Source organism: Cervus canadensis, chromosome 1 (assembly GCF_019320065.1).
Source record: "Cervus canadensis isolate Bull #8, Minnesota chromosome 1, ASM1932006v1, whole genome shotgun sequence".
In the NCBI taxonomy this organism is placed as follows: Eukaryota; Metazoa; Chordata; class Mammalia; order Artiodactyla; family Cervidae; genus Cervus; species Cervus canadensis.
In genome coordinates, this window is record NC_057386.1 from 120,847,964 (window position 1) to 120,875,468 (window position 27,505).

Below are 27,505 nucleotides of genomic sequence, written 5' to 3' on the forward strand. Positions count from 1 at the left end.
CTGAAGCTATCAGAATCTTTTTCTCCCGTATCATAATTGTTTCACATTGGAGTTCATTTCAGAATTTAACCTCCTTTGAGAGACAGGAGGCTCCAGATTTCTCAGGTGCTGTCATCAGTGGACAGCTCATTTGGCCTCCTGTCCCTCCCCCACCTAAGCTTGTGTGTTAGGATCATCCTGTGTCACTTGTGGGATTTCTCAGGCCCAAGCGACCTCTAGCATGTCAAAGCACATTTGTCCTAGACAAGGTCATTGGGGATCCCTGAAGGGAAGTCTCGGCTCCCCCAGCCTCCCCTCTGCATCCATCCCTGCAGGCACACCAAAGCTGGACCAGCAGGCGGTGCTAAACAAACACGTCCAGACTCCAACCATGCCACCTGAGCCCCTCTCTCTGTCAGCCCTCTGTTACTTACTATTTACAGGGGCCGCAGGAGGGGCGAGGCTCACATGCAAATATGATGCCTGGTAATGCTACTGGCTAGCTGTTTTTTATTGTGGGGGTGGGGCAGTTAGGGAGAAAGTTACAGCTTTGCACTGACCCAGGGATTTAATTTCTCTCTTACGCCTGAGCTGCCATCACCATGGAAACCAACTATATTTTCAACTTCCTACCAAAGAGGGGCGGGTAGAGCAAGAAGCTGGCAGAGTGCTGGAAAGTTCCTGTTTGCTCTTTGACTAAAGGGGGCATGGCCCTGACGGTGGGTGGGGGGGAGGGTGCCCTTCTTCAGATGTCAGCGTCTGAGAGCGGGTCACCTCCCAGCAGGCTGGTTCCAGTCTCCACGTGGGAGTCAGGGCCCCAGCAGGCTACCACGGAGGGGTGTCTGGCGGGAGGCAATTTCCCCCAAAGAATCTGATGCAACACAAGGTCTCCAGAGCAGTGAGAGTTCAGTTTTAAAAAAAGCTTGGGGTGTGTATACAGTTGCTCAAGGAACAGATGGTTCTTTATTAAGGATGTGAGGTGGGAAGGGGCAAGAGGAAAGAGCTGCAGACTTTTCCTTCTCTTGCAATTTCCTCTCCTCATGGAGGAAAGCAATGCAAAGATCATCGAAAACCAATGGCCCATTGGCTCTGGAAGACAAGCCAGCACTTTTGGCAGCCATCTGCCTCCTTTTTTAAGTTTCCCTTCGGTTCGTTTGAGAACAGGGCAGGTTCCCCTGAGCCCACACCGACCCAAGGCCAGGAGGGCTAGGAGGGGTGGAGGAAGAGGACAAGGGCTAGCAACTTGTGTTCCCCAAAGTTGGCACTAAGCCTCCACCCAACCTACAGAAGGCGGGTGGTGGGAAGGGGGCCAGTAAGAATTTTAACAACTTTAATAAGTTGCTTACATGGGCTTCCCAGGTGGCGCTAGTGGTAAAGAACCCGTCTGCTAATCCAGGAGACATAAGAGACTCGGGTTCAATCACTGGGTCGGGAAGATCCCCTGGAGGAGGGCATGGCAACCCACTCCAGTATCCTTGCCTGGAGAGTCTCATGGACAGAGGAGCCTGGAGGGCTATAATCCATAGGGTCACAAAGAGTTGGACATAACTGAAGCGAATTAGCACACATGCACAACTTTTAAAAATAAGTATATGGCATATGAAGCCATTTGGGCTTTTTTAGAAACATGAGAAGTGGTACAATGCAAGTCACATTGCTGGAGTGGCCATCCCCTCTAGGAGGTGCCTGGGCTCTCTTTCCGCTTTGTATGGCCCCATCCAGCCAGCATCTGTCATTCAGGGTACCTGCTTGGCCCTGGCAGGCATCTGGGTTTGCAACTTCTACTCCAGAGCAGTGCTTCTTAACTGTAAAGTGCACACGAATCACATGTAGATGCTGTTTAAAATGCAGATTTTGATTCAATAGGTCTGGAGTGGGGCCAAAAGCTGTGCATTTCTAACAAGCTCCCAGGTGATTCCCGTGTTGCTGCTGGTCCAGGGGCCACAGCTGGAAGAGTAAGGGTCTGGACCGGCGATGGCCAATATCTGCAATGATGAATGTGTTCTATATCTGCAATGTCCAGTACAGTAGCTGCATGTGGCCACTGAGCCCTTGAAATGTGGCTGGTGTGACAGAGTAATTAAATTTTTATTTCATTGTAGTTCACCTAAATCTAAATAGTCAGATGTGGCTGGTAGCTACTGTATTGAGCAATACAGGCTTAGAGAGTCCCCCACTAGATGAAGTACAGTGTCGATAATGGAAAACCTACCCCAAGAATCAGGGGAACTACATTTTGAAAGTTGGACTACACGGCCTCATATTGTACTCTTGGCAGACAGGTAAAAACTTTCCTTCTAGTCTTCCCTTCTGACTAAATTGGTCTTGCTTTTGCCTGGTGGAAGGCTGGTAGTGGCTTCCCAGAGGCAGTGTCTGGCTACCTCCCTGCCCAGCCAGGTTGGCCCAGGCTTTCCCCAGGCCTCTGGAGATGGAACACGGATGACCCAAACCAATAGGTCCAATCAAGACCCCTCTCTGTGCCTATTTCTACAGGGCCAACTGACAGTCTGAAGAGCACATAGTGGAAAAACACTCAGCTAGTACTCTTTTTAAGTGGGAAGGGAAAGGAGTAGGACTGGGGGGAAAGAGAGGAGAGTGAAAAATTAGGAGAGAAGACAAGAATGAGAGAAAAGAATTAGGAAGGGGAGATGAATCTGAGGGCTAAACTATCAAGGAGACCAGAGTGAGGACAAAGAATAGGGAGAACGGGCACGGGGGTGGATTAAGGTGACAGATGTCAGGAGGAGGGGGTCAGAGGGAAAGAAATGAGGCAGGCAAAGGTTAAGGATCAAGGGGTTATCCAAAATTGACCTGGATAGACAGCTATCTCAGATGGCCTGCAGGAACCCTCACTACTACCCCAGGGCATGAAGTGTTAAATACTTACCTCCTCGGTGGATGATCAGGAGATGACAAGGCGGGGCTTCTTTGGTGCATTTGTTGTGGCACTTTAACCTGAGAGAGAAAAAGAGAAAAGGATGGATAGATGTATGGATGTCAAGATGAACAAGTGGATGGATGGATGGGTGAATGGATGGATGGATGGATGGATGGTTAAGTAGATGGAGAGATGGGTGGGTGGGCAGATGAATAGATGGATGGATGGATGAATAGATGGATGTTTAAACAGATCAGTGGATGGATGGATAGATTGGTGGATAGATGGGTAGGGTGGATATATGGCTGGGTAGATGAATGGGTGGATGAGACACACCAATGGTTCAGAAAGCTCTGGGTGCTATGGACACCAAGATGTGGGGTGAGATAAGACAGCTACTGCAAAGGCATACCCTTGGAACCTAGGAAATTAACTCTGGAGAGAGTTTTTCTGTCATCCCACATTCACAGGTCAGTCCTGGATGGTCCAAGAGTGGGAAGTAACTGTTTAACCAACAATGTCCACTTGGACTTCATGCTTTGAAAGACATTGTTATCTATCAGTCTATATTTGTCATCATCATTCAATCACCACCTGCTTACCTGAAGACTCATTTGCCAGCCATTGTATCAAGAATTCTATAGATGCTAAGTCATTAGATCTTTAAAGCACTTTTATGAAATAGGTATTATTCTTCCCATTGTACAGATAGAAAAGCTGAGTTTAACTGACTTGTCCTAGCAGAAACCCTGGCTCAGTGGTGCCTGAGGCAGGCTCATTTTTTTCTTAAAGGCTCATTCTATAGGAGACAGCCAACCAAGACTTCCAACTAGGATGAGATTAGTAACAGGTATTAAGTTTTACTGGTACTATGTTTAAGAGTTTAGAGGTAAAATGTCTTCTTTTGGACAAATCCAAGATGTCACCTTGCTCTTCCCCATACCTTTGTCAGATTTCAAAGGGTGTTATGACCTGGTTTTCTCTTTTTATTTTCTAAGGCCCCCAGACTCAGACCCATAGGGAAGGTCCCAGCTCCCATGGAGATAACTAGTGTTGCATCAAAGCCCTGATGGAAAGCCCTGCTGAGTGTGAAATTAGCCTTTAATTCATTCTACAAACAGGTCCTGGGGATACACACAATGGTCACGCAGATGAAGCCCCTATGTTTATGGGGACAGTTAATGAACACATAAATATCGGATCGTTGCCAGTGTGGGAAGATGGTGAAAAAATAATGCAGGGAAACGAGATGGAAAGTGACAGGAGTGAGGTTAGGGGGCAAAATCAAGCCTGATGGGTTCAGGGGTCAGAAGTTAAAGGCTGATGAAGCTGAAATGAAGAGAACCAGAGTGAAAGGAAGATTTGAGGAAGGGAAGGTGGGCAGAGCCCCAGTACGAGAGTCTGTATTTGATCCCACAAACACCCGGAAGAAATCAGAGGCTTTAGACAACTGTGACTGGGTCAGATGAGTGCACCTGAACTGGGGGTACTGCTGATGACAAATGATAGTCAGACCAAGAAGTTTCTGTACTCTTCCCTGATTGAAATAGCTCAACTTCCAGAAACTTCCAGAAAGAGATTGTTCCTTTCTGCCACCCCCGACCTAGGAGTCTTCTTGAGCAAACTCAGCTGGAAGGCTGATGGGCAGGTGTGAAGCACCCCGTTCCCTGACACGGGCAGCGCCATGAAGTGGCGGCAAGCAACTCAACGTGATTTGGACCGTGTCCAAATCAGGACAAGGCAGGCGAGACCCCTAGTGACCTCAGCCGTCTCCTGTCTCCTCCTGGCATCTTCCTTTCTGTCTTCTGCAGGAAGGGAGCAGCCTTCCTCCACCTCTGGCTGCAGGGTGGGAGATGGAACATGCATTCTTCCATCCATGGCTTCAAAGGGCAGTGCCGGGGCTGGGAGCACGGCCCCTGCTCCTGCAGAAACCCCAAGAGATCGTTCTCCGATGCCCGGACAGTTAAGCCTTGCGCAGAGGTTCTCATGTCAAAAACTAGAGCCCACACATTCAGGACTTGCTCATCCAGACAGGATAAGCTTGGCACTGAAATCACCCAGACCCTGGAGGGGAGGGGGCACAGGGACTGAGGCTAGACATGCCTCATTTATGAAGAATCATTTTTCCAGCAGCAAACACGCATGATTCCACCAAAATTAGATTTTTTCCTTTTCACTGCCCAAGAAAGAAGAGCCACTAGCATGCAATTTATCGGTAGACCACCTACTTCAGAGTCAGATTCCCAAGGCATACCCTCTCGGGTTCTGACTCAAGAAGTGCTGGAAGTGTGGGTTTCCAGCAAATGCACGCCAGAGCTCAAGGACCACACAGAAGAGGGACACACTCTACTTCCCAGATGAGAGATGTCTGGATGTCTAAGTCTTCCAGAAGGCAGGGTCCTCCTTGTTCCATACCCCACCCCCAAATAAACAGATTAAAAAGTAAAAGGAAATGGTGTCAGGATAATATACTTAACAAATCTGAGTTCAAAGCCTGACACCACCACTTCCTGGCTGTGACAAGCTGGGCAAGTCACTGACCCGCTCTGAGCCTCAGTTTTCTCATCTGTAAAGTGGGGACAATCACAGCATCTGTCTCACAGGACAGTAGAGATGAATGATACAACAGAGGTAAGAAGCCTAGGACGAGCACTTAAGTTGCAGGTACTCTTGTTTTTACTGTGGGGGTTGTGTTTATTGTTAGTTTGCGCAGTGTTCCACTAACTAACAATCTGTGGGACAACTCAGGGGTGTATTATCAAGGGACTGGACCCCAGGTGCCCATGACTGTCACCTGCTCTTCTAGGACCCAGGACAGGCTGCCTTCCCTTCCTGTCCCTCTCTCACTTCTCAACACCACCCCCCTGCCCCCCTCCACTGGGGTGCCCTGGGCTCACCTCTCAAAGAAACTACTTGTCCCCAGATCTTTGTATCAGGGTCTGTAGAAAAAGGGGAGCCCAACTAAGTCACCATGATTATTAGAAGAAGTTTGGAACACCGACATGGTCTGCCCCAAAGCTCTTACATCAAAACCAAGCCTTCTGCTCCTTGTCCTTCATGTGTCCCTTGAGCCCACAGTCAACGAATTGCATCCTCCATATGCTCCCTTCCACAAGGAGGAAAAACGGAGAGGTGGGGAAGACACAGCGGACCTCTCTGGACAAATCTCCATACCAGACATGGCCTTGAGGAGCCCTGCAAGTTAGGATGGTAACTCTGATCAGCTCCGGGCACCAGGTAAAGGTCATATGTGCTTCCAGGTAAAAAGCCTGGGCTTCAGAATCCAGCTGACCTGAGCCTGGGTCACAGTTCTACCTTTTCCAGACCAAGGAGGCATCCACCTGCCTGGCTAAGTTCCAGGTTCCTCGTAGGCAGAACTGCCATGAGGATCCAGTGAGGAAATGCCGAGTGGTGCCCACCTGGACGGCAAATAGGTCAATGTCTCTGCAGGCTGGGGTAAGGCACACTTGAGGGCACACAGGAAATGTCACACAAGTCTCAGGCAGCCTGGACACTTGGAAAGGATTTATTTAAAACTTTTATGGAAAAGAGTTCATTTTTTTCAACTTCAAAGGCTAACAGGATAAGCTTCAGTTATCAAGAAAAGTTGCTTACGTGGGATATCTCCTGCTCCAAAGGAGCTGCTGGCCGAATGAGACATCCTCTCTGTCTGAAAATTAAATATGTGAATTTATCTTGGGGGCAGGATTTGGGTCTTTCTCCTCCTTGCAGCACCTTTCCCTCCCTGCTGTCAGTGCCTGGCTTGGTGGCTGGTGCCTGATACAGGCTGAACAGACACTGGAGAGATGGAGGGAGAGAGGAGAGGAGAAAGACACAGGAAGGTAGCCCAGCAGAAGGGAACGCCCCCAGATTGCTCCTGGTGTGGGAACATGAATAGTCTCCATCAAATTTTCTGAATTTTTTTTTTTTTTTGATGTGGACTACTTTTTAAAGTCTTTATTGAACACGTCATAATATTGCTTCTGTTTTATGTTTTGGTTTTCTGGCCGTGAGGCATGTGGGAACTTAACTCTCTGACCAGGGATCGAACCTGTGGCCCCTGCATTGGAAGGTGAAGTCTTAACCACTGGATTATAAGGGAAGTCCCAAGTCTCCATTAATTTTTAGAAAGTGATTTCTATTTCTTATAACTTGTATCCCTTGCCGTTTGTGAAGTGCGGACGGACACACCCCCTTCTGCATTCCCTTCTTTCGGCCCTCCTTCCTCCCCGACGCGGGGGTGGGAGATGGGGGTCTGACCACAAGCAAACTGGACTTGTGTAGATCCTGCCCAGAAACTGTATGAGACAAACAGTTTTATGAGCAGCTCTGCCCTTTCCTTAATGGATGTGACCTGGCCCCCAGCAGCCCCTAAGAGCAGACACAAGCCTGGAGACTGGTGTGCGGCTGGGATCAGTAAGGCAGGCTTCCTGGATGAGGCACCATCATGACCCTTGCTGGTGAAAACAAACATGTTCAAGTGGTTTGCCAGCGGAGTTGAACCAATTTACGAAAAGTTTGCTCCAGGCAGCCTAAATCCCTGATCCTTTCTTTCATCCCACACCGGCTCACTTTGCAATCTGCCTTTCCTTACAGAGTGCAAATGGGATGTTTTTAAATACCTGGTCCCTGACATCCAGTTGAAGAAATGTTAAGCAAACACCCAATTGGAGCCAGGCGCTCTTAACATAACCCTGGGCAATTCTGAACAACAATCCTGTGAGCGATGGATACTGTTACACCCATTTTAAAGTCAAAAAGACTGAGGCTCAGGAAGCAGCCCAATCACATAGATAGTAAACACAGCAGACTCAGGATAACCATTCATTCATGCTCACAAAAAACATCATCATCTTCTTCCTCTGTGCGAGGTGCTGTGTGAGGCACTGCGAGTGTATAATAACATAGGGGGAGAATTCTTCTTTAATCACTTTTCTTAGCATCATCTAGCAAGGAGTTTACTATCTAGATGGGTATGGAAACCCATCTCTTGTCCTTTCAAACATGAATGCCACATTTTAAAATTAAATGAGTGATTAAAATCACTCATTTCATTGCCTCAAAGTCAAGTCACCTCCTAGAAATGACGCAATTTGGATGGGAACCAGGATCCCAGAGCCTTGGGTTCGGAAGAAACACTTCCATCCAGAGGCTCCTTTTGAGATCTATTCCACGACCTAGTATTTCCTGAGCACTTACTGTGCCAGGCATTGCGCTCACCCTGTTTGTATGAACAGTGAACAAAGCAGACACAGCCCTTCCCCTGAACAAAGTCTGGTTAGAGGGACAGAGCGGTAAATAGATAAACACAACATCGTACGTTACATGGGATGATCTGAAAGGGCAGGATATGGCACTTTGGAACTGAGGGGAGTCAGGGAGGGCTTCCTGGAGGCAGTGATAACTGAGCTGCACAGTTATCACTGAATAGAGGTGCACAAGAAAGATCTAGGCTGAAGCACTAGGGTGCAAAGAAGCATCAGTGAGTGGGCACAGGTGCTGCTGCAGGGTTGGTGGCATGGAGAAGCTGGAGCTCTGGGCAAAAGGAGGGACGTGGTGAGAGGGGAGGAAGGAGGGGTAAATAAGGATGGCACAGGCTCTGCTCAGGAAACTGGATTTTATTCTGAGAACTGAGGGGAACCAAGGAGGGTGTTAAACAGGGAGGTGCAGGCTGGATAAGCATTTTGGAAAGACCTCCCCCGACCCCCGCCCCACCCTGGGAAGCAGATACTTACACTTACGGGGCAGCCAGTGCCCATCTCGGGTTATCCCTCCTCACTCTCCCGCCTCCGCTTGCCTCCCCAACATCACTGCATTAGGTGCTTCTTAAGGCTTCTTGCAAAATCACTAAACCAAGTCAGTACCCTCTTTGCCGTGGGTTTGTCTGTATGAATACCCCAACTGAGCAGTTTTGTCTAATTTTGGTTCCCCTTGGGTCTGTCATTTGAGCCCATACTTCTAGAAACATCTCCTTATGGTCTCAGTGAAGGACCTCAAAGAACACACCCCCCTTCCCTCACTGCTGACTGCCCAGTGGGGTTGAGCTCTTTGGCCTTCAACTGTGTTAGAAAGAGAAAGGCAACAGCCGAAATGAGCAAGGGAGATGGGGAGTATTAACACAGAAATCAGAACGAACACTCCAGCAACATAATGGACAATAATTGGGAAAACCCCAGCACCGGTCTTTCTGTAAGAGGTCTCTATAAGGAAGCCATAGATTTATTACCTGTTGGAGACGCCTCCCCCAACCCCACACCCCGCTTCCCCGAGAGAGGAGGGCATGACCACAGAGTCTTCTGGGTTCCCAGCACCTGGGGTGGAGGGGGGCGGGTTCATTGCAGAGACCCATTTATCATCTTTCGATTCAAGAAGGGATGATGGGAGAAGGCAGCAGGTGGGGGAGGAAAAGACTGATAGCTCTGGTCCAGGGTCAGGTTGAGATCAGATTCTCATCTTCTGCTTGTCTGGTTCAAGGAGAGGCAGAGTGGGGACTGGCAGCTGTGTGGCTGGTCCTTTGCCCAGGTAAACTGGTTAAGGCCCTGGGATCTTGAATCAGAGGGATCAGTGGGTTTGAGGAGTGGATTCACCCACAATGAGACTTTGGGGCCAACTAGTTATTCCTGAAGTTATTCCTAGTTATTCTACTTTCTTAAAAACGGGGATAATAATAGACCCTACCTTCTCAGGTTGTTGTAAGAATTAAATGAATTCATGCATGTAAAGTACTTAGCAGAATGTCTGGCACTCAGCAAGCCCTCGATACATGATACCATGACCATCATCATCATCCTTGTATCCAATCCCCACCTCAACCTCCAGGAGAATTATAATCTACCCTCACATACAACTGTAATTGGACCAAACTATAATAGGTAAGGGGCTTCCCAGGTGGTGCTAGTGGTAAAAAACCTTCCTGCCAATAAAGGATACATAAAACACTTGGGTTCAATACCTGGGTCAGGAAGATACCCTGGAGGAGGGCATGGCAACCCACTCCAGTATTCTTGCCTGGAGAATCCCATGGACACAGTAGCCTGGCAGGCTACAGTCCATAGAGTTGTAAAGAGTTGGACATGACTGAAGCGACTTAGCGCACATAATAGGTAAAGACACATATAAGGGACCATTAATTCTCATGATGATTATTGCAAAAACTGAAGTGTTTCTATTAGTGGAAAAAATAAGTTTAGGCTTCAAGCTGGTGATCTCTGAAATGCACGCTCATAATTATATCCTGCCAATATCCTGCCTGTTGTACAAATTCCTGAAGCTTCCAGGAACTTCGCAGCAGCTGCAACACCAGCTCATCATTTCCCCAGTTTTGCAAGAGCTGGGAAAATTAGAGCGCCCAGTGGCTCAAACCAACCATGGCTTACTTCCTGCTTTTATCTCCTTGTCACCTGTGGCTGAAGTCATTTTGCAAACACAGGAACATTTCAGATAAAACATTGGACTTTGAGGCAAGGACACTGGAGAGAAGGACATGCAGGGCAAGGAGGGCACCAAAGAGCATGTGAAATCCAAGTGAAAAGATCCAATAACAGCAAAACCAGATAAAGAAGTGCCTGTAAAATGGCAAAGGGACTGCTTACGTGAAAAGAATTAAGTGCAAGCATGTCTAGCCAGGCTACTGCGGGCAGGAGGAGGGGGAACTATGGAAAATGCATTAAAACACACTGGAATAAACTGGAAATAGTGTGCTGTTTCTAAACATCACTTTCTACCTTTCCAGGGAAGTGATTATGGCTCTCACGCCTACGGAAGCGGGCAGTGACCTTAATCGGAGCATGTAAAATGTTTCTATCAGCACAGACCTGCCTCCGCCAACCTGGGTCACCTGGGACCTGGGAGTTTCAGTGCTTGACCCAGGGAAGTCCCAGGCAACCTGAGCAGTTTGATCATTCTATTGAATATTTCAGTAATGGCACTCTAATGCTGGCACTTAAAAGCTGAATAATGGATATACAGTCCCACTGGTTGGGGATGAGGGATTTAGGATATAAAACAGTGGTTCTCCCCCAAGGGTAATTTTGTGCCCCCTCCACACCGCAAGGGACATTTGGCAATATCTGGAGACATTTTTGATTGTCATAGCTGAGGGTGGAGTAGGGGAAGGGTGGAGTGGGGGTGTGTGTGTGGAAGTAATGGTGCTAAACATCCTTCAATGCACAGGACAGCCTCCCTACCACAAAGAATGATCTGGCTCAAAATGTCAAGAGTGCCAAGGTTGAGAAGCCTCGTTACGAACCCTTTAACTAGTCTCCCAAGAAACTGGTTGGTTCAGAAAGTCCCCAAAGAAAAATGGAGAAAAAGGACTACAAAAAAGTAGGAAATGGGCTAACTTTTCTAGATCTTCAACATTGCTTAAACCTCGGAGGTGATCTGGTGAGTCTGTTTCTTTTCATATTTCATATTAATAGAGAATCCACTTCTGTAATGAAATAACTGTTGAGCATCTTACAGAGTCTGATTTGAAAGAATCATCAAATCATTAACGTGACTGGAGCACTCACATGTCTCATCACATCAAATGAACACAGTAGCCTCATTTTACATCAGAGAAGTTTAGAAACTTTCCCAGAGCCACACAGCTTAGAAGCAGCAGAACCAGGACCTGCTCTCTCTGGCTCCAGCGTCTAGATCATGCTGTTGCTTTACTGTCCTATGTCGAGCTCCCTAGAAACAGATCCTGAGATGTGCAATCTGGCAAGTGATTTATGGAGGGGGTTCTACAGGACGTTCCTTAGCACGGTAGGATGGGGGAGAAGCTAAGCAAGGACATGGTTGCAGGTGACTCTGGTCTCAGCCTGATCCCACAGGGGGCTCTGGGGTGTGAACTGTACCCTTGAGTCTGTCTGCCTGCAGGCAAGGAAGTTGGCCTTTTGCACACCTGCACCAGTTATGCCCTGACAGCCTGCCTCTGAGCCCCCTGGGGGAGAAGCTACAGTCAGCCAAGGGCAAGCCCCCCGGGGAAGGTCTCAGGTTTGAACTGGTAGCACCGGCATCCCTAAACGAGGTCACTGGGACTGTGCTCAGCGGCTACTAAGTTAATCATCCTATCTTCAAAGCAGAGAAGCCAGTACTCTGTGGTCCTAAAGGAAATGAGTCTTATACATCTGCAAGGTGTTCTGATACCCGTACGGTTCCTGTCTAAGGCCCCAAGAGCAGGTGATTCAGAGCACAGCAGGATCTCCACCACCGCCCAGAGGCACGGCCAGCCCGACACCACATTCTCCTCCCTGCACCGGGCCTCGTCCTGGCCGGCAAGCTGATCCAGGGTGGTGGGAGCTCCAGAGCCCAAGACCGCTTTCCCAGAAGAGTGGCTGGCTGGGTGGTGAGGGGTGCCTCCCCTTCACGGGCCTGGAGCCTCAGGAGGCAACAGCAGGAGTCCTAGGGCTGGTATGTGGCTGCAAAGCAGAACCAGTCTCCTCTCTACCCTGGACTCTGCCTGCAAAATATGCTCAGACTAGGTTCGATTCCTGGGTTGGGAAGATCCCCTGGAGAAGGAAATGGCAATGCACTCCAGTATTCTTGCCTGGAGAATCCCAAGGACAGAGGAGTCTGGTGGGCTATAGTCCACTGGGTCGCAAAGAGTCGGACACGACTGAGCGACGTACACTAAGTCCCGAGCCAAGCCTTTGTCCGTGCTGTTTCCTCAGCCCAGAACACTCATGCTTATGTGCAAATAGGAATTATCTAGGAAGCTGACTAAAAATGCAGATTTCTAGGCCATACACCGAGTCCGGGTCAGAGTCACCTTGGTTCAAATTCTTATTTTCTAGAATACAACCACTCAAATCACCACTGCCAGTTTTCCTGAAAGAAACCCAAAAAAGATGTGGACAGGTTTCCAAGGAACCTGACCTCAGCCCCGCAGAAGTGTCCTTCTCTGGAAGGACCCTGAGAAGGGGGAAGGGTGCAGATAAGACATGACTGAGCCAAGGAAATCCATCAGCATCTTACTACAAAAGCAAACTTCAGCCAGCTGAATCCATGGTTATCAGACAATACATGGTCTGTACTGACAGCCGACCACTTAGAACTCAACTCCATTCTGTGCTCGTGAACCTATTAGATGAAAACGCCTCATTTTAGATAACTGCAAATTGCTTTCTGAGCATAATTTCCTATTAGTTCATTAATCTCTCTATTCAGAATGCTGACAAGACAGCTGATGATAATTCCGGAGGAAACGGGCACCAAACCAAAGCAGGGGGGAAAGGGATTAGACATTCAGAAGTACTCTGGCTTCCTGGGTGGAGGGGTACTCCCAAATTAATTTAATAACAGTATTAACTTTCATTTATTAAGTTCTTATAATAGGCCAGGTACCAGGCTAAGCATTTTCCCTTATTTAGTCAATTAAAAAAAAATTTAGCAAAGTAGATGTCATTTTTTTTCTTTCTGTATAGCAAGAGGGCTTCCCAGGTGGTGCTAGTGGTAAAGAACACACCTTCCAGTGCAGGAAATGTAAGAGACCTGGGTTTGATCCCTGGGTTGGGAAGATCCCCTGGAGAAGGAAATGGCAACCCACTCCAGTATTCTGGCCTGGAAAATCCCATTGACAGAGGAGCCTGGAAGGCTACAGTCCATGGGGTCACAAAGAGCTGAACATGACTGAAGTGACTTAGCACGCATGTAGAAAGAAACTGAAGCTTAGAAGAACTTACACAGTTAGTGGTGAGTCGGGATTCAAAGAGAGGTGTGTGTGTATCTGACCTGGGTTCCTAATCATAGTGTATCTTTTTTGACTCACTCCGCACACAAATATTTACTGGACAAATTTACTGGAGAGACCAGGACGAGCAAGACTCATGTCTACAGAGGGAGGCCAAGGGATGTCACAGCAGAAGAGACTGAAAAACAATCAGCAGAGACGGACCAACATTAAAAAAAACACTCATGTGCTAAAATAAGCTTTGATCTTGGGAAACCAGTGCTTTCATATATAGAGCAATGGTTCTCGGACTGTGGTCCCAGGACCGGCACTGGCAGCATCAGCATCACCTGAGAACTTGTCAGAGATGTGATTCTGGGGACCCACCTCAGACCTGCTGAACTAGAGACTCCGGGGTAGGTCCAGGGAGCTGTGTTCTATTCAACTTTCCAGGAGATCCTGATACACACTCCAGTTTGAGATCTATAATCTACAGAAATAAAATTAGCTCTGCAAGGGGATTTGGAGCTCACGAGAGCAGAGCTTCTCAAAATTAATGTGCACGAGTCACTGGGACAATCTTAAAATGCAGATTTGGGGGCAGCAGGTCTGGGGTGGGGCCTGAGAGTCTGAGTTTCTGATCAGCTTCCAGGTTCTGCTGCTGCTACAGGTTATAGGCCCAGGGACCACATTTGGAGTAGCATATGTCTAAGCCAGGGAGTTTCTGGCAGTAACACCACCAGAATTGTCCTAGATTTTTTTAGTTGCTTAGTCGAGTCTAACTCTTTGTGATCCCATGGACTGTAGCCTGCCAGGCTCCTCTGTCCATGGAATTCTCCAGGCAAGAATACTGGAATGGGTTGCCATTCCCTTCTCCAAGGGATCATCCTTACCCAGGGATCGAACCTGGGTCTCTTGTATTGTAGGCAGGATTCTTTACTGTCTGAGGCACCAGGTAAGCCCTGTTCTGGGTTTTCTTTTTTAAAACAGGCAGGGATCGGGTTGGGGGTGGGGGGTGGAGAATCACTACCTTCGGGACAGATTTAAACCCAAGCCTCTGGAAATGCTTTAGGGTAACAGGAAATGACCCACATCACACACCACTTTCCCCCTGCAAGGTTCCCAGTCAGGTTTAAGACCTTCCCTGAGCACTCCAATTAAAACTGCAGCCCCTTCCCTGGCCCTTCCTGCCTCCCTTCTCTGCTTTGTTCTTCTCCTTAGCACTTAAGCATCATCTGAACAGATGACCCATTTCACTACTTCATTTACTGTCTGGCCTCCCCGTCTTCACCCCCACTAGCATGTAAACTCCGTGAGGGCAGGGATTCTGTCTGTTTCATTGACTGTTGTTTCCCCTGTTCCTAGAACAGTTTCTGGCACATAGTACATGCTTAATAAACAGAAGTCAAGTAAATGAACAAACAGTTCTGCCCATTTTTTAAATCCGCTCAGACGGCTAAGAATCTGCCCTGCAGTGCAGAAAACACAGGTTTGATCCCTGAGTGGGGAAGAGCCCCTAAAGAAGGAAACGGCAACCCACTCCAGTACTCGTGCCTGGTGAATTCCATGGACAGAGAAGTCTAGCGAGCTATAGTCCATGGGGTTGCAAAGAGGCAGACACGACTGAGCAACTAACACTAGAACAGTTCCCGGCACACAGTACATGCTCAATAAACATTGGTAGAGTAAATGAACAAATAGTTCTGCCCATTTTTCTAACCAGCTCCCTCCCCATTCTCAGCGTTGCCCTCTGGGATTTCACTGGTTACTGACTGTATGCCCACACTTCAGCTTCACTGAAGTTCACATCTCTATAGGTGTGTCTTCCCCTAACCTCTTTGACAATGGGCTCTGTTTTCCTTTTCTGTCCTTTATCCAAATCTTTCCAACTAAAATTTTGCCAGTCTTTGAAATCCCATATAAACAGCCAGCCATCCTCCTCACTGTTAATTAATGCAAAAAAACCTGCAGAATTTCACTGATGGAGAAGTAAAATCAAACTTCAGCAGATGATATCAGTAATGCAAGCTCCTAATGGCAACCCACTCCAGTATTCTTGCCTGGAAAATCCCATGGACAGGGGAGTCTGGTGGGCTACAGTCCATGGTGACGCAGAAGAGTCAGACACGACTCAGCAACCAAAGAGCAACAACAATTACACACCAGAGAGAGCACTAAACTCTGCTGACATCACGCAAGTAACAGCATCAAAGCTCCTGAGGCATCCTGAAGGTCTGTGGCTGCTACAGAGTCTGCTTTCACCTTTTGGGTGGTTGTTCTAAAGTGAAAGAAAGTGAAGTGAAGTCACTCAGTCGTGTCTGACTCTGCGACCCCATGGACGGTAGCCTACCAGGCTCCTCTGTCCATGGGGAGTCTCCAGGCAAGAATACTGGAGTGGGTTGCCATTTCCTTCTCCAGGAGATCTTCCCGACCCCAGAGATTAAACCCAGGTTCCCGCATTGTAGGCAGACGCTTCACTGTCTGAGCTACCAGGTAAGTCCTAAGGGCTGAACAAATTGGTTAGATCAAGGGTTCCTTCCAACCAGGGCTTGGCTTGAATCCTGCCTCTTACAATTCCAGGAGGCATTTCTGTACCAGGTAAGAGTGGGGAGGAATGTTTGATAAAACATTTGCCATCTGGGGTGAGGACCTTTCACAGGCTCCTTCCAACAGCCCTGTGGTGGGGGTGGGGGTGTGGGGGGTGTGGGAGGGGCGCTAACATCACGCCCACTTTGCAGGTGAGGAAACTGAGCCCGCAGTGAGAGTCCCTTCCGAAGGGCACACAGGGCGTTCGCGGTGCAGGTGGGACTCCAGCTCAGCTCTGCCTGCTTTAGAGCCTCGGCTTCTGGCAGGCACCCACCTCTCTCTTTCAGGTCCCCATCCCTCCCCCAGCCTTCCGCAGGGTCTGAGCCTCTGCTCATTACTTCTAGAACAGAGAGAGCGTGAGCGAAGGCTACCTCAGACGTCTGCCTCTAGCGCTGAAAATTAAAACAGCTCAGGAAGCGTTCAGCCTCGTGGACTCCTGGCTGCGTCCCTGTCACCTAGTTACCTGACTTCAAAGCCTCTGCGCGGCAGGTGTGAGGATGTGAAAGCTGCCGTCTCCCCCTCAGAATGTGGTGTGACTACACACAGAGGAGACGGACCCCGAAGTGTACCGGGGAAAGCAGACCGAAGTTCCACCTGGACCCGAAGGCATGGCTTTGTGCATCTCGGGGTCAGAAAGAGCAGAGGCCGCCATCCTGGGGACTCACCTGAGACCAAGGTGGGGACGTGGGCCCCCAGACACTAGCACCTGGTAGCTACTGCCCCCACCCCATCCCCGTGTGCCACGAGTTTAAGGTTCCTTAGAGGCTGGAACTAATTAATCCTCCTCACAACTCCAGGAGGGAAGGGGGCTCAGCCTTGCCTTATCACTGAGACATCCAGGCTGCAGGGAGAGTAGGAACTCCTTCATGGGGCAGGGATGTGGGGAGGCCTGATGCAACTTGAATCAGTTCCCAACCTGGGCTGGACAAGGGAGAGGGAGGCTGGAGGAGAAAGAAAGAGTCCTACTTTTCAACTTAGTGGCTCCTATGAAGCAATCAGATGCATACTCATTTGTCACTTGATACAGCTGAACGTTAATATTTTATAGACCAGAGCAGGTATTTAGTACAAGTTTACAGGAGGGAAGAGGAAGACCAAACAGAAAGGCATTTGTGACCTTTGACAGAAGAACCCAAAGCCTGGCACCGGGCTATGTCCTTTGGTGTTGATTTATTCAACACTCACCGCCACATCAGGCAGGTGTGATGATCATTTCTTTGGTGCAGATGAAAATCCTCACAACAGAAACGTGAGGCGACTCACCCACAGTCACTGAGCTAAACAGTGGTAGGACCAGGATGTAAAAACCTATCTCAGTCTGACTCCAAGGCCTACATTGAGCATCACAGTCCCTCCTGCATCCTGTTGCCAGACGCGACCTGGGGTGGGTACATGGAAACTGGGAGAGGTGGGGCTTGTGTGGTCTAGTCTTCTTGCCAGAACTCGAGACCAACATGATGCCACAGAAAGAACAGGAGTTTGGGGGGCAGGGTTCAAGTCTTGACTGCCACTTCTTAACCATGTGACCTCAGGCTTATCCTAGCATTAACTCAGCTTTCACATCTGTAAAATGGGAAGAATCAGAACCACTTCCACCCGGAGAGACGCCATGAGGAGAAAAATATAAAGGGCAAAAGCCGTTTGCAAAATTGAACTCAGGGATTGGCAAACCATGGCTGAGAGGCCAAAACCAGCCATGGCCTGTCTTTGTACAAAGGGCTTTATTGGAATTGATAAATCTGTCGTGCTTATTTGTTTATATATTGTCAATGGCTGCTTTTGAACAGCACAGCAGAGCTGAGGGACCCTGTGGGCCGCAAAGCCTAAAATATTTACTCCCTGGTTGACCAGAGAAACAGTTAGCCGACCCCTGATTCCAGAGCCTGTGGAAATGCAAGTTCTCGCTGTACTCTGCAGACGGCATTCGGTGTTTCCAGCACAGACCATCAGCTCCAGTTCTTACTCACAAGCATTCTCCTGAGCCTTTCCCCAAGTGCAGGTGTTCTTTTAGGGCCTATTTCCAAAAAACAGAGCAAGCAGCTCTCCTGAGAGCCAAGGAACAAAACCCCCTAAGCCATTTCAGAGTCCAGGCTGGCTCCGGCCTGACATCAGGCACTGTGAAAAGGCACTTCCAGGAACAGCCACTTACTTGCAGTTTTTACACTTGAGGCCAAAAAGCATTCCTTTCCCACAGACCGTGCACGTCTGTGACATCCAGTACTTGGTGGAAAACCTGTGAGGAAGAGAGAGAAAGTGTTCAAGGCCAAGGTGATGGTAACTGACCTAGCACTAGAAGGATGACCACTGGAACGAGAAGCAATGGGCCGTTGATTCCAGCCCCACTTCTTCCAAACTAGGTGATTTAATCAAACTGCTTAAACCACTGGAGCTTTGGTCTTTTCATCTGGAAAGTGGGCATAATAACACTATTGATCTCATAGGTTGTTTGGAGGATTAGACAAGGTCACACATGTCAAGGGCTTTACATAGGGCCTGGTAGACAGAAAGCAGTCACCACATGGGGTTGTGACTATATTATTGCCCAAACATTCAAAACAGTCATTCAGTCATTCAACAAACATGCCTGGAGGCCTACTATGTGCCAATTTCAGTTCCGGGACAGATGAATGGGGCTGTGACTATCCTCAGAGAACCACAAAGCAAGGTGCGGTTTTCCCGGGAGTCTGTTCCCTATCACTGAGTTGAGCCTTCCCCATCACTGCTATTTACATCCCTTGGTTAGGGAGCTTCAAGAGGGAATCCCCCCAAAAAAGTGGAGATCCCCAAACTTTAGTATCAGAGAAGAGGCCTCTAAAGGGAAAGCCTTTTCGGGCCATCAGCTTACCTCCCTCCCTAGCCACTACCACTTGCTGCAAACAGAAGGCAGTTTGGAGGTTTCTGATATACAGCTAAGAACTAGTGGGAACAGAGGTGCATTAACTTCCGGGGTTCCCTACTGTTGCCAGGTTGCTTTCCTCACCCAGAGATACCAGGCAGCAGCAGGGCTGGGTCCGAGAAAAGTACTGAAGGTTGCCAGGTCAGACTTAATTTTCATTTTCAATTTTTGTCACCTCCAGCAGGAGTTGTATCTAATCTTCACTGCCTCACAGTGTCAAAATGAAAATTGGAAGTGATTATGTAACTTTGGTGCTTGAAAATTTTGAGGGCAAGCCTGCATCCCTCTGCTGTACCATCTTGCCTGATTTGGGTCAGTCACTCTCCGAACAGAATGAGCTGCAGCCCGAAACCTCCATGTATAAGCAAATAGCAATATTCTGAACATAGACTCTTGTGGCCAAGAAAACTCCCTTTCCAGTTTTGGACTGGAGGTTGGTTAAGTCCCATTCTGCCCCCTCGGTAGGGCCAGCAAGTTTGGCAGGATCTATTTTGCAGGATTTGGCAGCTCTGGGGAATGGCAAATGGGCTCGTGTTCCACCCACTAGCCAGCAGTGTGGGGATCAAGAATATGAGTGGCAGGTGGGAATTCTTTCTTTTCCAGCCCTCTTTCATTCTTGGGATCAGCAATCCCTCTTCCCAAGAGGTGACTGAGGTGACTCTGAGGACAGGGGATGGTATGCGATTTTAATTTCATTTTTTCACGAAGGCTGGGATGAGTCCAGGTCTCTCTGTCCTGGCATGGAGCCGGGGAGAAACACAGGGTGAGACTGGAGAGTAACAGGGAATCCTAAGTGCCAGCTCCTCTAAGAAGATGTTCCTGATGCCCCAAATCACCAAATGATTTTCCTCCTCTTGGCATCAGCATTTGAATCTGAGGTACCACCAGGTCTAACGTTAGGGTGCTAGAGTCTGGTGTCTTCCTTCAGCCCTGGTGAGGCCAACTGGGGTGGAGCCAAGTCAGTGGGTGAAGCTGAGCTAGGGGTGTGACCACTCCAGGGGTGGAGCTGAGATAGGGGTGTGGCCAATCCAGGGGTGGAGCTGAGCTAGGGGTGTGACCAATCCAGGGGTGGAACTGAGATAGGGGTGTGGCCAGTCCAGGGGTGGAGAGGAGCTAGGGGTGTGGCCAGTCCAGGGATGGAGCTGAGCTAGGGGTGTGGCCAGTCCAGGGGTGGAGCTGAGCTAGGGGTGTGGCCAGTCCAGGGGTGGAGCTGAGCTAGGGGTGTGGCCAGTCCAGGGGTGGAGCTGAGATAGGGATGTGGCCAGTCCGGGGGTGGAGCTGAGTCAGGGAGCAGAATGTAAGAAAACAAAAAAGGGCCCGTGTTTTTGACGTCTTTCTCTCTGCATCTCACTGCCTGACTACTGATGTGTCTATCATCATGTATTTCTCAAGGCTTCCTTCACCGTTTTCTCATTTGAGTCTTAGCAACTATCCTGTCAACACATTTCTTTCAAAAACTGTTCACGAGATGCCATTCTGAGAGAGTTTGCCCGCTCCTGCCTCACCCCAGGATACCATTAGGTGTCCGCCCCTGGTGTTGCCCACCTCTTATAGCCCCGCTCCCCTCCGTACTGTCATGGTCTGTTAACTGTCTATCCCTCCACTAGACTGCGAGCTCCCCAAGACTCAAAGCCTTAGGTGGTGCTCAGCGTTGCAGCCCTGGTTCAGATATTCTCTAAAAATACTAGAGAAAAGAAACCATGAATGAGTGAACTCTGCTGGTCACAGAGGCCTCAGTGCACAGAAAGCTCTCAGCCATGGTGTCAAAAGAACACAAAGTGCTGAGGTTGGTCAGCTTGTAGATTCATCATGTAATCATTCAGGGCCTCCATCTCTCTATCTGTCAAATGGATGTGACCACACTTGTACTACTCACCCCACTGAGTTTGTGAACAGATTGTGAGGATAACATGATAAAAAGTGAAAAGTTAACTTCACGTAACGGGTGACTTAGCAGACAAAAATTTCCGTCCTGAAAAGGGCAAGGGCGCTCCTGGAGAGACTGAACCCTGCACCCAACAGGGCTGGAGCTCTGGACAGACAGAATGTAAGCATCTCTGATCTCAGCCTGCAACCTTGTCTTCTGGGTGCAGAGACTCAAAATTAGGACAAGCACTTGTCTCAACACTCAGTGGTTATTACACACCAGGGCCTTCACTTAGCACTTCAATACATTATCTCACTTAATCTTCATGACCACCCTATGAGTAGGCAGAATTATCTGATGAGAAAATTGAGCCTCAGAGAGGTGAAGTAACTTCTTCAAGGGTGCAAAGCTTTACTAGCTGGGAATGGAATACAGGTCAGTCTGACTCCAAAGCCCTGGCTTTTAACCACTAGGTGTTAAGTTTGTTAAGAGCCAGGTGAAAAAGAAGCAGGCATTTCATTGCCCTGCCACATCAAGGTTCAACCTGGCAGAGGAGAGAAGGGAGGAGCAGGACGATGCAGGAAATGGGGCAGAACACTCTGCCGAGCCTTTCCCCACCCTGGGGCCAGAGCCCCCAGCAGTCACCCTGCTGGGAAGGGGCCCCACCGTGCACTCAGGAATCCAGCCTACCTGTGCTTGATGGAGTTGCCGAGGTCTCTGCGAGGGATCTGTGGGGACCAGCGCGGCACTGACAGTGTGTCTGCAGGGAGAGAAGACACGAGAAGGTCCCGTTACACAGAGAACTGGAAGTGGGGGTGGGCTCTCACCAAGCCCTGGAAGGAAGAGGCAGGCTTGCTGGCCTCAGGAAGGGCACTGGCCACCATTACTTGCTAAACCAAAGCGAAGTGGAAAACTGGTTTAGCATCTGTTATCTTGACTCAAGCAAGGTCCCCGGAATGAGGCTTCCAGTCAGTACCTGGAAAGAAAGCAGCCAAGGGAGATTAAAACTGAGCCTGGCTCCCATCAGCAAGCACTTACTGTGAGTGAGGCATGTGCCATGTGACTCACATGCCTGAGTTCGTTACATCCTCAAAACAAAGTTAGGGACTGTGAGCATCCCATCTTTACAGATGAGGAAGCTGAGGCCTGGAGACAGGAAGTCATGTGCTCGAGGTCACACACCTTGTAGATGGCACACCAGCTGTGAGTCCAGGCTTAAGGGACCTAGAACACGTGCCTGTGCTTGCAAGGCTCTGACTCGACAGATTCCAAGTGCCGGTCATACAACTACCACTCTCCTAGTTTTTGTATGCCCTTGTACAACTTAATTAAGTTGACTTGTTTGTTTAAACACATTTCTTCTGAAAGTAAACTCTGTACGGAAAACCAATATCACTTTCTGTATAAGTAACTATTTAGAATATCTAACCACGCACCAACTTAAACTCACGCTAGAATATGTGATGGATGGATGAATGGATGGATGAGAGGGTGGATGGATGGGTAGATGGATTGGTAGGTGGGCTGATAGACGGATAGATGAATGTTTGGTAGATAGGTGGGCAGATAGGTGAGTCAGCAGATGGGAAGTCGGGCAAATGGACTGGTAGGTGGATGGATGGACAGATGGATGTTTGGATAGCTGGGTGGATGAATGGTTGGATAGGTAGGAAGATGGACAGATGAGTTGCAATGTGGACAGATGCATAGGTGGATGAATGAATTGGTAGGTGAGTGGATGGAAGGATGGATGGATGCATGGATGCATGGATGCATGGATGGACAGATGAACAGGTAGGTGGGTGAGTGGATGGATGGATGGAAGGATGGACTGGTAGGTGAGTGGATGGAAGGATGGATGGATGGACAGCTAGACAGAGGGATAATCTGATGGATAAATGGGAATGAGGAAGACACAATAAATCACATGGACTCTAGACTGGGTGCCTGTTTCCATCAGGCCTTTTCTCTCATGCCTTAGGCTACATTCCCAGTGACCCATACCACCACTCCACCACTGAGTTCCAAGACCCCTTCCATAGCCTCTGAGCACCAGCCCCCACCTTCACTCCACTGCCTGGCTGCCTGCATCACCCTCCTCGCAGACCTCACAGGCCCCAGGGAAGTGTGAAACAACAGCAGAAATGAACTGGTGCTTTCTGTGAAGCCTCCACCAGTTAGGGGAGAGAAGAAGGAAGTGGCTGACCCACACGCCAGCTCTCATTTCTCAGGCCAGATGGATGGAGCCGGTTCCCCGTCCTCAGAGCTGCAAATGCACGCCTCATTTTTCACAGCAATTGTTATGGAGTGGAGTGTTCATCGGGGAGCTGGCCATGTCTGAACCGATCAGGGAGCATTTAACCCCAACCCATTCACGCCTCCCTTCCGTCTAATGACACTGTCGACAGCCATCTGAAAGCTGTTTCCAAAAACCCCAATTCTGCCCTTGTAAAGCTGGGACCATTTCTGGGAGAACAAATGATTTTGTAAGTCCCAAAGGGCAGAGAAAACCCAGAAGAGAGACAGCATGATGTATCAGTCAGAATCACAGCCAGTGGAATCTCCTGCAGGTTAACTAAAAACTAAATGTCATCAAGTCCAAGCCCATTTTATAACTTGTTTTGACTTGTGGGAGAAACAAACAAAAAACAAGAAAGAAAAATAATTTTAAAGGAAAGAGAACAGGGGAGTGAAGTCAGATTTCGGAGGAAGGATTCTACCTGCTAACTCCTTACAATGCTTTCTCCAGGCCAGGAATGGGTGGAGGCAGAATGACCATGCTGGAGTGGAAGCCAGTACACTAGCTCAGATACACAGCCTCCTCGTGGGGAATCCACAAAATTATCAGTAGCAGCACCAAAGGGGTTTCATCTCATGGGATGTTAGTAGCGGCTGTCTAGAAAGGTATATTCAGAAGGATTCTGAGGCTCAAGAGGAAAGAGCATTGGGGTTGATTAGCAATGTCTGCCATTTTGTCATTGTTTAGTCACTAAGTTGTGTCCGACTCTTTGCGACCCCATGGACTGTGTAGCCTGGTGGCTATATACAGTCCGTGGGATTGATTCCCCAGGCAAGAATACTGGAGTGTGTTGCCATTTCCTTCTCCATGTCTGCCATGGGTGGAGAACGAGGCTGTACCAACAGGTCTGCATATTTCTGCCACTCCTACAAGGACAAGGACCACATCTTCATCTTTGCATCACTGTCTCATAGCACAGCATCTTGGACAAAGTAAGCATGTAATACATGTTTGCTGAATCTGAGATTAGTGTCACAGAAAGAGTGAATATACTGAGTACTCCATATGTGGTAGGCACTATTCTGTGCAGCTTATACCCAGAAGCTACGCCTCTGTGCAGTCGGTGTTCTCATGATTCCCACAGCACAAAGGAAGAGACAGGAGCTCAGAGAGCTGCAGTGGCTTGCTAAAGGTCACACAGCCGGGCCCTGGTAGATCCTCAAGGAGTAACTCTGCAAGGGTTTATGAGCCTTCCAAAAGCCCCAGTCAGGGAGGTTTTGCCCCAAGGGAACATTTGGCATTGTTTGGAGATATGGCCAAATAACCGGGGTGGAAGAGGTGGTAGTGGTGTTGGGGTACTGGCATCTAACTAGGTAGAGACCAGGGACGCTGCTCAACATCCTATAATACACAAGACAGACCCCTGCATCAAAGAACTAACCAGACCCAAATGGCAATGGTGCCAAGGTTAAGGTACCCTCATCAAGATGTTTTTCACTTCTCTGACCGTCTCCCCACCCCCGTCCCTCCCCCCAACATCTTGAGATGGTACTTGGGAAGCTCAACTCAGCAGAGAACAAATCCTCTTTTATTATAAGCACATCTCACCACTGGATTCGTACCCTAGTTATTCTGTTATTCTCAATTACAGCACCTTCTCAGAAAAGCAGATGTAATTAAGTTTAGTAGTTTGGTTTCATTTCTCAATATCTGGTTGAAGGGGTGAATTCCGTCAATTACATTCAGTGGCTGCGACATCATTAGTCTCAAGCAATAATAACCTCCACACGGCTTCATCCGTGGGTGTGCAGATCTGAACTCTGAGATCTTCTCTTTACTTTCTTCATTTGGATTTCATTAAACTTGCCAATGCAAGCCTTAAAGCAAAGGAAAACTGTTTAAGAGGAAAATCTACGAAAATTCAGGCCTTATCATAACAGAGAAGGCAAACAGCATTTAGAGCAATTAAACTGATACAGAAACTTCTGTTTAACAATCAAAGTGCCTATTAAGATGTCTCCATAGCTGAACAAAAGCTTCTTTTCTACTCTCATTTTCTGATAACAAGTCAGGCAGACACGGGGGCAGAATTGTGACCATCCTTGTTGCCTTCCGTTCCAGAGGCAAGATACCAGGAAAACAGACACTTCTTCCCAGATATTTTCATTCATGGGGTACAGAAAATGAGAGGGTTGGAGGGAAGGAGGGCTCCTTTTCTCTCCTTTAGGTCCCACTGTTGATGCCCTCTCAGAAGTGCCTCTGTAGAGAAGGGGAGAAACCAGGAGGCTTGGTCTTTGACACCTTGGTAGCCAGACAAACAGGACCCATGATAAAAGGAACCAATATCAATAAAATCATCACAGTAGGTAGAGCTTTAAAATTAAAAACTTGGGCTCTGACCTGGTGAATTTGAACTCAGGCTAATGGAGGAGTCAGGCATGGGGAACACGCTTGAAAACATTTACCACAGAGACAACATGTGAAGATGGGTGATGAGAGACTTCTCTGGAGGCCCAAAGGTTAAGACTCCACGTTTCCACTGCAGAGGGCATGGGTTTGATTCCTGGTCAGGGAACTAAGATCCCACATGCTGCACAGTGAGGCCAAATAAATAAATAGATACATTTGTTTAAAAAAAAAGATTAACAGTTGGAGTGATTTAAAAATTTTTTTAAATGACTGATGATAAAGCAAAAGAAAGGGAGGAAAAAGAAGAGGAGGAGAGAGATAAGAATAAAAATGAGAAATAAGAAAAACAATAAATATGCTTTGTGTTGAGTGTTATCATGCACCAAGCACTATTGCCAAATAAGCCCTTCACATACGTGATCTCATTTTATCCACACACTGCATGTATGAGCACACGTGATGTATCAGCTGTTACCATCGGTGCCACTTCACCAATGAGGAAATCAAGAAGGGATGCCATTTGTCCAAGGTCACACAGCATGTAAAGGCTAAGACTAGGTTTTTTTTTTTTTAATTACTTAGCTGGGGGTCAATAAATGACAGCCAATTTCATCCCTACTTCACAGATGGGAATAGTGAGGCTTAGAAGCAGTAAGCAACTGTCTGTAGTTTAGAAGTCACTGAACTGGGATTTAAACCACAGACAGGAACAAACTGGATGCTTTCATTCCAGACTGCTCTCCCGAGTTCAACCCACCCTGTAACTGTCCATGCCTCCTACTTCTGAGAAGAGTAAACGGAAGATGGCAAGCAGCCGGTTCAAACTTACCAAAGGGCCACAGAGGCTTGGAAAGTGATGCCATGGTGTATTCCAAGTATCATTCATGCAGTTATTCAGCAAATATTTTGTTGAATTTTCCCACCCTCCATCCCCAGAGATGTCCACAGATAAGAGGACCTAACAGACTTTGTCAGTGTGATCAAGTTAAGGATCTTGAGATGGGAGATTACTCTGGACTAGCCAGGTGGGCCTGATGTAATCAGGTGAAAGAGGGAGGCAGGAGAGTCAGAGTCAGAGAAGGAGATGTGGGGACGTGGAGATCTGCTGGCTCTGAGGATGGATAGAGGCCATGTGCCAAGGGATGCAGTGGCCTCTGGAAGCCAGAAAAGGCAAGAGAGCAGCTTCTCTCTTAGAGTCTCCAGAAGGAACAGCCCTGAAAACTCCTTCCCGATAGCACCGAGACTGGTCCTGGGCTCCTGACCTCCAGAACTGTGCAATGATACGTTTATGTTCTTGAAAGCCACTGAGCTTTGCTAATGTGTTACTGCAGCCACAGGAAACTGAAAGAGCACTGAAAGTACCAGGAACAGAATCTGGGGTGGGTATCGTGAACAGGAGAGTTAAGTCTGGGGGGAGATGTAATGTGATACATGTGATGAATGAAATAAAACAGGACTTTGGGGTTTATGTTAAAACAATGGGAACTGTCTAGTACTCATTGGAAAAGTCCCTGATGCTGGGAAAGACTGAGGGCAGGAGAAGAGGGTGTCAGAGGATGAGATGGCTGGGTGGCATCACCGATGCAATGGACATGAACTTGAGCAAACTTCGGGAGATGGTGAGGGACAGAGAGGCCTGGCGTGCTGCAGCCCATGGGGTCTCACAGAGTCGGACACAACTGAGCGACTGAACAAGTATCTTAAAACAGAGTGGGATGCTGTGTGGGGGTCTTATACATATAAGCGCTCCCTCTGGCGGCCGAGGGAAGAACAGCCTGCCAGGCTTCGACAATAACAGGAGGGTCCCACCCTCACCCCAACCTCTAACTCCCCACCCCCGCTGGGGTCCAAAATATGAGCCCTGACCCTTATAAGGCCATTCATATCCCAGGCCAGACTTTTCCCATTTGAGCTGTCATGTCACGATCTCACCTGCAGCCCTCAATTAAAAAAAAACAAAAACAAAAACATACCCCAGGGACTTCCCTGGTGGT

At 48.3% G+C, this 27,505-nt stretch overlaps 1 protein-coding gene across 2 annotated transcripts in view; it reads right to left on the minus strand.

Moving 5' to 3' along the window:
• Positions 1 to 27,505, minus strand: part of KSR2 (kinase suppressor of ras 2) — a 424,918-nt gene that overhangs the window by 89,409 nt on the left and 308,004 nt on the right. For both annotated transcript variants that reach the window (XM_043440060.1, XM_043440071.1), the window contains exons 6-8: positions 21,554 to 21,623; positions 18,250 to 18,333; positions 2,867 to 2,934 (exon numbers count right to left, since the gene is read on the minus strand). In XM_043440060.1, coding sequence (XP_043295995.1) covers positions 2,867 to 2,934; positions 18,250 to 18,333; positions 21,554 to 21,623 — 222 coding nt within the window. The remainder of the gene's footprint in view (positions 1 to 2,866; positions 2,935 to 18,249; positions 18,334 to 21,553; positions 21,624 to 27,505) is intronic.